Genomic DNA, 12362 nt, shown 5'->3' on the forward strand with positions numbered 1-12362 from the left:
TTTAACCCAATTGAAATACTTGGTATTGAAAATCTTTGCGAGCCTTTCACATATTTAATAGTCTTCCTATAATGTAATAAATCTTTGCGAGCAAGAAAGATGATCCTGATCCTCCTCCATGGCTGCTTCTGCTTTGACTGCTTGAGAAAGTTTTTTGATGAATAGTTTGTTTTTTTTACTTCCGACCACTGACCGTGTGACTCTCGGAGGGTTCCCCAGAAAAATTGAAACAAAAACAAAGGTTGTAACAGAAACAAGAAGCGAAATACACCAACAGTTACATTCTGGTCTCTCTTAGCCTACAATAAAATAGACTATTTCTTACATTGAAGTTCCTTCCCCATACAAGTAGGATCTTCCAATTCTACAAATTTTAACCATGAGATTTCAACAATGTAAATGTAGCAAGAAATGCAATGATCTGAGCAGGAATATGATCTTTAATTAATACTGAAATACATCATGCTATGTTTATTGTAATACACAAGATATTTGATTGATGGGCTGAAAGTAAATAGACAGCAGGATTATGATCTTTAATTAATACTGAAATACATCATGCTATAGATAATAAATAGAAGATATTTGACTGATGGGCTGAAACTAAATAGCCAGCACCACAGGCTCTTCCTAACTGATACTACAAATTAGCCATGGGATCTCAATCCCCATTAAGGTATTTGATCAAGCTTGATCATCTGTGTTTCCTATATGAATAGCTCTGATTGCCAACAGAAAGTTATCTCCCCCATCACCCTAACTAGTGCCCATATATCTCTTACCAAACAACTCATATTCTATTGAGAAGAGTTGTATACAAACATATACAAGTTATAAAGTATGCATACAGCCGCCTCTATGTTGGGACTCTTTCACTTCCTTCTGCAATGCCTCATATAGTATGTTGGATCCCTACCTGCAATTTTCAGTACCACAAAGTCTTAAAATTTGTAAGCGGTGACCACAAAAAATCTGGAGAACAGAAGAGAAGATTTTGTATACTTACTGTGAATCTGAGCATTGTAAATCTGTGATCTGCCTATGAAATAGGTTCGAAAAAAATCTCTGTTCTCTCGAAGTAGGCCATTCCAAACTGTCATTCATCATACTAATTATCAAAATCATAGATCACAATGGAAACTGTCATTCACCATATTAATTATTAAAGATATAGATGACAATGTAGTGGCTAGTTTTTGGCACAAATTTGGAAAAGGCAGCAAACTAAAGAAGATAGATTCAACACAAACTAATGATTTTGTAACCTGTTTGAGAGGAACAACAAATTCTTGCGTATTTCACTGTCAAATTAAAATTAAAACTACCATTCACTCTGAAACTCCTATTACTAAATTTCTACAAACTTTCTGCTGTATATTTATTCTAATAAAATGACATAATGGTTTGAAATGATTCTGGATTTGTCTGCGTGAATTTTCTCATATCAATGTTTTGGATCATACTTCATGATCCATCATTAGAATGAAAAAAACAGATAGCAGAATGATCTCTCTTCTCACACTATCTGTCTTCTTCATTTTGTTGATAGGACACGCAGTGTGATCCGAAACATAACACTAAAAAGTTCACACAATCAAACCCAAAAAACATTTCAAACCATTATGTTAGACTGTAAAATTTCACATCTCTAAAACAACACAATAAAGAAGAAGATATGAACCTACAATTCACTTAGAAATTCGTACTAAGTTTCTACAAACTGTCCACTGTAGATTTATTCCAATAAAATTCCAGAATAGCTTGAAATGTTTCTGGATATATATATATATCAATGTTTTGGATCACACTCCATGATCCATCATTATAATGAAGAAAACAGATAGCACAATGATCTCTCTTCTCACAGTATCTACCTTCTTCATTTTGATGATAAGACATGGAATGCGATCTGAAACATTGTGAAAAATTCACACAATCAAACCCAAAAACATTTCAAACTATTATGATAATCTGTCACTATTTCGCACAATGAAAAAAAAGAGAAAGAAGAGAAGATATAATGAAAAAGAAAGAAGAACATTTGAACCTGCAAGAGTGATGAGAGGATGAATGTGGGCACGCTTGGCGAGGGTTTGAACACATTCATGGCGATCCATGTTAAAGAGCAGGCACTTCTCGATGAGATGCTGAACCATGCGAATATACATGCTATCATCCATGATATTAACGTTATTCCTACAAATAAAGCATGGATTTTCCTCTTCACGTGTTGGTGGTGGAATTCTCATTTTGTCTGGGCCTCCAATTTGGACAAAACCCAAATGTTTGTGAGTGACTGTGTTGACAAAAGAGATTGTATAGAAGGCGTTATAAGGAAGGGGAATGGGTAATAGGAATTATCCAAAGAGCATCCCAACCAAAGGTGGAAAGGGAAGCCGTAATCTGAATAGTGCTACCTCATCCTTTCCCATGGATAAGCCTGACAACGAGTGTTATGGGAAAATGCTTATAATCGTGGAGGAGCCCATAGCCACTCAAAATTCCATGTTTTTGTAGTTATACCTTGATTCCAAACCAAGAGAATAACCGGTTTTGTCTCCTTTTGTCTGCTCTAATAAAATTACAAATGAAAATAGCAAAAGGCCACTTATTGGCTTCCTACCGACCTCCTCATTTGTAATCATGTTTGGCTTGCTTCTGAAAAAGTGTAATGCTATAAGTAGGATATTTTGTGTTAACTTTGGGTTAAGGTTTAGATTTTATCTATTTTGTTTATTGTTTTTATATTGAAATTTTTAAATGTTATTTATAAATGGTTTGGAATTGACATCATTCAATTTGATATGCATATGAATAATTTTAGATTCAGAATATCTAATTTCAATTTCAATTTTTTCAATCTCTTTCTACTTTTTGTTATGAGTTGTCTTAGTATATGTTTGTGCAACATGTTTTTGATTAAAGGGTCAAATGGGTTTTGAAAGGACCTGAAACCCTATATACAAAACGTTGTCATCAACAAGACAACACATGCACAATAACATAACAAGAGATATGAAAATGTCTAGACACAACAAGGCCCCAGGCCAAGATAAGAAAAAAACACCAGAAAATAATTACTTGAGATTTTATAAAATATCAATAGCCTCAGCCTCATGCTCAGAAGCCTCCTGAGCAAGCTTCATGATATCTTACAAATCCTTCAGCGACTGGTCAACAACCTTTTTGAGATGGCCTCTAGTCCATGTGCACGACCCTTTGCCCTCTTCGAGTTTGTGCAACATCTTATGTCATTGCAATTAAAGACATTAAAAAATTGTACTTAATTTCATAAATAATAAGGGATAAAATGCAAGAAAAAGAAGTATTAGAACACACTTCAGTTTCTAAGGCCAATATTAAAGAATTGAACCCACATGATCATATACACCATCTAAATGTCTATCTTTCTATATGACTCATCATCATTAATTAAGTCCACCAAGGTTTTTGACTAAGGAGAACCTATTCACCCATTAAGTAAAATATTAGCAATGCCATTAGAGAGTTCCTTCAAAATCTCAACTACTTACAAGACAAAAGCAAACAATTTGTAGATGTTGTGTAAGTAGGGCCATTATCAAGCTAGTTAACTTATCACTCTTTCTAGGTCGACCCATTCACCCTTGTCCACTTAAGGACTCTTTAATTTTTGTCTCATTTCATGTGGTTGACACACATGCACTTGTCTCTTGAGACATTAAAGCAATCACCGATGAGGAGGGACCTCAAAGAGATCAATTCGGATTGGTCAGCAAGAGTAAACACAACAGAAACACAAAGATATGATGGGGGCAATGCAGAACAGATTGATTTATTGCATGAAAATTGATTACATCCAACCGGTAACAACCGGGTTACAACATACCAGTTCATAGGCCTGCTAGAACATACAGAATAGGTCACAACCGGGACCTTGAATCTTGAGATCTATCTTCTACGCACAGTCTAGCTACTTGATTCTCTAATTGATTACATCCTAATGCACAAAATTACAATTATATATATATATCAATCCAAAGGATCCAGTACTCGACCCAAAAGGGATCAAAAACCCAAAGAACAAGACCTAACATGTAAAATAACAAGGTCGGCCTCGGCCAAGAGATTCCTCCATAAAATCCAAAGGATGAAATGTATATCACGAGAAAAGGTCGGCCACACACCAAGGAACATTGGAATCAATGCCCAAGGCTCCGCAAGCTTCAAAAAGGGTTCTGATAGATCACCCAAAATAGGTCCAGGTAACCGGTAACAGGAACTGCCAACCGGTAACACGAAACTGTCAAAGAAACTGATAGTGATCTTGTCGAAAAATGGTCCAAATGCGATGCAGTCTGGAAGCAAGAAAGATGATCAAGTCTTCAAGTAGAATCCAACTCCACAGGATCCGGTGAGCCAAAAACGGGACACACAGAAAGGAAAACTGAAATTGCAAACAAAAAGCAGAACAAAAAAAAAAATTGGTTGATGCAAGATTGCTATGAACTGGGGATGCTCCTGCATCAGACATCCGGGGTTATTGAAAAAGTGAGTCTCTCACTTTGTTGGGGTCAGAAGAAAACCAAGGCAGTCTACCTCTACTTGAGAAATCCAAGATGAATCTTCAACTGGTATGTCCTTCCACTTCACAAGATATTCCTTATACTTACTATGCACAATCCTACTGTCCAAAATCTCTTCAATCTGATCTGGTTCCTTCCAGGGCAACTGTTTCTCCAAATTTGTAACACTGTCCTCACTGAATTCTGGTTCATGATACTCATAAAGATCTGCAATGTTAAACACAGGTCAAATACTCAGACTCTCTGGTAACTCCACTTCGTATGCATTTCCAGAACTAAACTTTCACAAAATCCTGCAAGGTCCAAACTTCTTCATCTGCAGCTTGTTATAAGTTCCAACCGGGAATCTCTCTTTTCTCAGATATACCATCACTTTATCGCTAACTTAAAAGTATTTATGTCTCTTCTTCTCATTTTCCTTCTCCTTATACTTGTTGTTCATGTCTTCCAAATGTTTCTTAACCTAAATATGCAATGCTACCATGTGATATGCAAAGTCTTCTACTTCTGAACTTCTCTGGTCTTCACTACTAATGTATCTCAATTCTGATATACCTCTAGGATGCACTCTAGTAACAATCTCAAAAGGTGTTCTTCCGGTACTTCTATTCACTGAATTGTTGTAGGAAAGCTCTGCTTGTGCAAGGATCAAATCCCAACTTCCGGTTTTATCTCCCACTAAACATCTCAACAAGTAAAAAATTCTATCTGTCCATCATTCTATGGATGAAAAGTAGAACTAAACTTAAAATCTATCTTCATCTTCTTCCAAAGTGTTCTCCAAAAATAGCCAACAAACTTAATGTCTCTGTTTGAAACTATGCTCTTAGGTGATCAATGCAATCTCACCACTTCCTTGAAAAATAGGTCTTCTACATGCAATGCATTTGATGTCTTCTTACAAGGTATGAAATGATCCATCTTCAAGAATCTATCCACTACACCAAATATAGAATCATTCCCTCTCGGTGTCTTAGGAAATCCAAGTACAAAATCAATGCTTATATCCTCCCAAGGTCTTACCAGTACTGTCAAAGGTTTATACATTCCCACATTCTAGCTACTACCCTTTGCAACTTGACAAACTCTACAACTATGCACATATCTCTTAACATCCTTATGAATATGGAGCAAAAGTTACGGCTCACTCACCAATGCTACTATTTTGTCAATGCCAAAATTTCCAGCTAGTCCTCCACTGTGTCCTTTATCAGATTCTCCCTCAGAGAACTCTTAGGTATGCACAACTAAACTCCTTTGAATAACATCCCATCCTAAATGAAGTGATCCAACCACTTGCTTCTATCTACCATAATCGGTTCTCTACATACTTTCCAAGGTTCTGCAAAATCTAAGTCATCATCATACAAGGTCTTCAAATCTTCAAATCCTAATATTGTCACTCTCATCTCTGTCAGCAAATTCCTCCTCTAACTCAATGCATTAGCAACTTTGTTAAATTTCCCACTTCTATGCTTCAACACAAAATTGTAACTCTAGAAGAATTCTACCCATCTCATATGTCTCTGATTCAACTTACTCTGACTGTTCAAAAACTACGAAGCTTTATGATCTATATACAACACAAACTCCTTAGGAAACAAGTAATGTCTCCACTTCTTAAAGGCTTCAACTATGGCATAAAACTCTTGATCATACACTGAATATCTCCTTCGGGCATCATTCAATTTCTCACTAAAATAAGCTACCACTCTCCCTTCCTGACTCAAGATTGCTCCTATTGTTGTTCCACTTACATCACAATCCACTTGAAATACTTTATTGAAATCTGGTAAAGCTAACACAGGCTTCTTAGTCATTTTCTTCTTCAACGGTTCAAAACTTTTGTTTTCTCTGGTGGTCTACTTAAATTCCTTCTGATCTCCTCTCATGGTCTCAGTCATAGGGTTACAAACTGAACTAAAATTTCTAATAAACTTCTAGTAAAAACTAGCCAATCCATGAAATGATCTTACCTCTCCAATGCTTTCCGATGTAGGCCATTCAACAATTGCTTTCACTTTCTCAGGGTCCATCTTCAAGCCATCCTTAGATCACAAATCCAAAATAGACTAACTCATCCTTCATGAAAATACACTTCTTGATATTGATCAGCAACTTTTCTTCTCTCAATCTCTGCAAAACTTGTCTTAACTACAACAAATGCTCCTCTTTTGTCTTACTAAAAATTAGAATGTCATCCAAATACACAATAAAAAAACTCACCCAATAATTTCTTCAATACCTCATTCATCAGCCTCATGAAGGTACTCGGTTCATCAATCAATCCAAAAGGCATCACCAACCATTCATATAGTCCTTCATTTGTCTTAAATGTTATCTTCCACCCATCACCTTCTCTGATCCTAATCTAATGATATCCACTCTTTAAATCTATCTTTGTAAAGTATTTTGCTCCACTCAAACAGTCCATTATGTCATCCATCCTAGGCAAATGAAACCAGTATTTCATTGTGATCTTGTTCATTGCTCTGGAATAAGTACATATTCTCCACTCTCCAATCTTCTTAGGTGCTAATACTGTTGGTACTGCACAAGGGCTCAGACCCTCCTTGATCAAACCTTTCTTCAACAGCTCTTGCACTTGTATATTCAATTCTTCATTCTCTATCGGTATCAATCGGTGTGCATCTTTGTTAGGAAAACTAGCTTTGGGAACCAAGTCAATGCAATGACTAATACTTCTCACAAGTGGAAATCCATCAGGTACATTATCTGAAATGATGTCCTCATATTGTGTCAGCAAATATGTTATCTCTTCTAGGTGTGCTCCTTTCGGTTCTAGTTTCTCAGTCTTCTTAGGAATTAAGGAAAAACACACATTCGCATGTCTCAATCCATCCAGGAATTTTCTTCCATCTACCAAACAGATTTTATCATTCGTACAAACTTAATTCTTCAAAGGTTCCTCCAAGGGCAACAAGGTTTGCTTCATCCCATTGGCCACAATAGTGTATCTATTCTTCCTCCCATCATGTACTGCCTGTCTATCAAACTACCAAGGTCTACCCAACAAAAGATGACAAATATCGATAGGCATAATATCACACAATACTTCATCATGATAATTCCCAATTTTTCAATTTCATCAAATATTGTTCACTTACTAACAACTTATGTTTGTCCTGAATCCATGCTATCTGATAAGGCTTAGGGTGTTTCAATCTCTCCAATTTCAACTTATTCACTATCTCTTCTGAAAAAACATTATTTGAACTACCACTATCAATAATAACTTTACAACACTTACCAGATACCTTACACCTGGTCTTGAATAGATTATTCCTCTATAAGGGCTCTTCATCTCCTCTGATATGACACAAAGCTCTCCTCATCACCAACAATTCTCCATCTTTCGATTTATTGTCTGATCCGGTGGGGTTTTATTCCACCATTTCTTCTCTTCTGGTAGTTTATGTCTTCTTACACTTGAATGCATGATGTCCTTCTCCTTCACACTTAAGCAGGTTCCTCTAAATGTCCTCTTGTATTGTCTTCCAAAATTCTCATTCCGGTAACCAACTGGTTCTCTCCTCCATTAGAAATTTCTATCATCCTTCCGATATGAATTACTCTCTTTTTTCACTTCCTTGTCCTTGCTCTGATCTGTACCAGTTCCTCTTCCTTTGGTATATCATCTTCCTCCTTAAATCTACCTACGGTAAACCTTCCACCTCTTCCTCTCTGCCTCAGCTCATGTATTTTGTTTAGCTTTTCATCTGCCTTTAGGGCATACTGATAAGCCTCTCCAACACTCTCCAATTCGATCATACTAAGTTCATCTTGTATAGACATCCGCAATCCACTCAAATATATTGCAACTTGTTCAACTTCATCATCAACATGTCTAGATCAAATATTCAACTTGTAAAATTCTTCGGTGTACTCCTTCACACTAGATTCCTTTTGTCTCAAATTTTGCAACTTTTGAAACAAATCCACTTGATAATTCACCGACACAAACTTTGATTTCAACTTAGCAACCATCTAATCACATGTCTCAATCTTCTCTTTACCTCTTTTCTGTCTATCAACTTGCAATGCTCCCACCAAAGAGATGCATGACCTTTCAACCGAGTACGGGCATATTTCACCTTCCTCTCTTTTGCAGTGTTTTCAAAATCAAAATACTTCTCCATCTCCGAGATCCAATCCATCAATTCATTTGAATCTAACTTCCCATCATATTTTGGTGGGGTAAAATGAGGTTTAGTATTCGCCCTACTCAAAACCCTCAAAAACCTTTCCTCATCCGAATCAACCGCCGGTAGGTTTGCTTATTCTGTCAGGGCTTCTTCTACTTCATCTTCACTTACATCTTCAATATGTCAACCTCTTCTCTGGGTTGTCTCCACAGCTTCCAACCTGGCTACTATACCTCACAACAGCTCCATCACAATAGGGTTTGCATTCCCATGCTCTCCACCATTTCTAGCTCCTCTTCGCGCCATCGTCCATGCTAGTCCTCTGCAGCTGTAATTCGGATCCACAATCTGCCACCCTACAACAAAATTTTAGGACACACAACCTCCAGAATGAAACTTCACTCTGATACCACTTGAAGCAGTCACTGGTGAGGAGGGACCTCAAAGAGATCAATCTGGACCAGTCAGCAAGAGTAAACACAACGAAAACACAAAGATATGATGGAGGCAATGGAGAACAAATTGATTTATTGCATGAAAATTGATTACATCCAACCAGTAACAATCGAGTTACAACATATTGACTCACAAGCCTGCTAGAACATATAAAATAGGTCATAACCAAGACCTTGAATCTTGAGATCTATCTTCTACGTACAGTCTAGCTACTTGATTCTCTGATTGATTACATTCTAATGCGCAATTACAATTACATATATATATATATATATATATATATATATATATATATATATATATATATCGATCCAAAGGATCCAATCGACCCAAAAGGGATCAAAAACCCGAAGAACAAGACCTAATGTGTAAAATAACAAGGTCGGCCTCCACCAAGAGATTCCTCCAAAAAATCCAAATGATGAAACGTAGATCATGAAAAAAGCTCGGCCACACACCAAGGAACATCAGAATCAACGCTCAAGGCTCTACAAGCTTCGGAAGGGGTTCTGGTAGATCACCCAAAATAGGTTCAGGCAACCGATAACAAGAACTGCCAACCAGTAATAGGAAATTGTCAAGGAAACTAATAGAGATATCTTGCCGGAAAATGATCCAAATGCAATGCGGTCTGGAAGCAAGAAATATGATCAAGTCTTCAAATAGAGTCCAACTCCACAGGATCCAATGAGCCAAAACTAGGACACACAGAAAGGAAAACTAAAACTCCAAACAGAAAGAAAAACAAAAAGGAAAAAAATTTTGGTTGATGCAAGATTTCTATGAGCTGAGGATGCTCCTGCATCAGACATTTATATCAACCACACTTACACATACACTCACATTTTTCATATGAGTTAACATGTGTTACACATTTGGAAGGATAATCAGACGTTCAACTCTACCTTCCTAACTCCCCTTTACCTTATTTGCAAGTTTGATCAATGTATATTTAAGACATTCTCATTTTATTTGATAGACATACATCTTAGTGTTCATCCTTCACTTATAAAAGATACCTTTGTGTTGGAAATATTGTTTTCATTGATGTCAAAGGAATAATACCATCACAATTAAAGTCAAAGAGTCATTGATGTCAAAGGAAGGATGACAAATTATGGTTGACTTCATTTATGGAAATTTTTTAATTATAGTCTAATTTGTGGCAAAATAGAGTTAAAAATATTATTGTTGTCAAAGAAGAAAATGTTTGGCTTGATAAATAATTATCAATGAGAAATTAAATAATTATCATTGTTAGGAAAATGGTGTCTCAAAATTGCATTTACATAAGCTTATTATTTATAGTAAGTTTATCTTTGAGCATGAATTGGTTCAAAAATTTTACCAAAGCTACAAAGGCGAAATAAGCATGTTGGTAATTTTTCTAACAAGATCATGTCTAGATTTGAAGATATTAATGCTTCCATTCTTGAAAGTTACAAATAAAAGTTTCAAAGTCAATTTTGAGGGCCTAGAGGCTTCAAAATGGCCCAAAAGTGGTTGTAACTAGAAAAGAAGGTTGTAGCTCGATAGAAAACTTCATGAGCTTTCCAATGCTCCAAATGGTTCATCAATCGGATACTTGATTCAATAAAAAATATTAAATATATTGGACACAAAAATGAGTTGTAAAAAGGGGATAGACATGTTGGTTTGTGTTTTGACACATCATCAAACATCTTGGATTAGAGATAAGTTGGACCCCACTTTTTGGGTGGTTTACCTCATGGTTTTGTAATACTGTTTGACATTTTTGTGTATTGTATCTCCTATATATTAGGTGCATGAGATGGAGGTTGTGTGTAAGAGTCTTATAGCTAATTAGTTGCTTCTAGATCTTTGGTTGGTGATACTCCTATGGTAGGCTTGTTTTGCAAGTATCTTATATTTTGTTGTTAATTTTTGAATAATATATTAGGTGGCTTTTGGAGTCTAGGGTTTTTCTCCCAAAAGGGTTTTCCCCATGATATATCTTGTGTTAATTGCTAATCTATTTGCAAGTTGTATATCTCCTTTTGTATGTGTTTCTTATTATTTAATAGTTTAATATTTGTATGAAAATTTGTGTTATCTCATCCATTATATTAGTGTTACGAAGCGTTTTCCACACCTTAGCTTCCTTCAGTTGGTATCAGAACTTGGCTAGTTTTGGTCTAGTTGTTGGATAGTGGTTATTTATATGTTGATCTCAGTTTGAGTGGGAGATTTTGTAAAGTATTCTCAAAATCTTGTTGAATGAAGAAGATGATAGGCACGTCCACAAAAGTTTATATGCTAGTAAATTCAAACTATGGAAGTTAAAGATTGAGGATATGCTCGTGGATTGAGATCTATGGATTACAATATCTAGAATAAAACTTTAAACTATAGCACAAGATGTTTGTGATATGATGGATAAAAAATATAAGGGCCTTGTAAGGCTCTATTTATCATACTTCATTATGTTAAATGTACATGAAGAGAAGACTATGAAAGATCTTTGGAATAAGCTTGGAGATGTTTATTAGGATAAATCCAAGTTGTAAACAAGATTTTCTTGAGAAAGATGTATTCTCTAAATATGGAAGATATAAGATCCGTTGTTGATCATCTCAATGCATTCAATATGATTATTTATTAGTTAAGTTATATTGGTTAAATATGGAGGAGGAGGATTGTTGCATGCTTTTGTTATGTTATTTTCCTAACTCATGGGACCACCTTGTTATGGCTATTAGAAATATAGCCACCAAGTTCAAGATGGATGGTGGTAGCATCGTTACCTTCTGAAGATATGTGGAGGAAGACTTCATAGTCAGTTGAGGAGGATCTTGTGGTTTTTAGTAGATCGAAAAAGAAAGGTGCAAGAATATTTACAAAAAAGATGAAAAAGATAGATCCGAATCTCGTGGGAGATCTAAGTCTCCTAGAAAGTCTAAGGAAAAATGTTAGAATTGTGGTAAAACTAGTCACTTCTCAAAATAATCTGAGGAGAAAAAGAAAAAGAGACCATCAAATTTAGATTCAAACAAAATCCCCTCAAGATGATGGTGAAGCTTTCGCCACAAACTTAGAAACACTTGCATTAGAAGATGTCTGGTTGATAGATTTGGGTATCCCACCAGCCCGTAGGAGGGTTGTTATCATGAGGGCGCATAACGCACATTTTAGTCAATCCTCAAAACATGCCAGT

At 35.9% G+C, this 12362-nt stretch overlaps 1 protein-coding gene across 1 annotated transcript; it reads right to left on the bottom strand.

The window, feature by feature from the left end:
• Window positions 1-422: 422 nt before the first annotated feature.
• Window positions 423-2363, bottom strand: LOC131055453 (uncharacterized). Its single transcript, XM_057989940.2, has 3 exons — window positions 2048-2363; window positions 1007-1093; window positions 423-916 (listed from the first exon to the last, which is right to left on the bottom strand). Exons 1-3 carry the CDS (start codon window positions 2247-2249, stop codon window positions 873-875), a joined length of 333 nt encoding a protein of 110 aa, XP_057845923.1. The 5' UTR covers window positions 2250-2363; the 3' UTR covers window positions 423-872.
• Between the last annotated feature and the right edge of the window lie 9999 nt (window positions 2364-12362).

Source organism: Cryptomeria japonica, chromosome 10 (genome assembly GCF_030272615.1).
Source record: "Cryptomeria japonica chromosome 10, Sugi_1.0, whole genome shotgun sequence".
Lineage (NCBI taxonomy): Eukaryota > Viridiplantae > Streptophyta > Pinopsida > Cupressales > Cupressaceae > Cryptomeria > Cryptomeria japonica.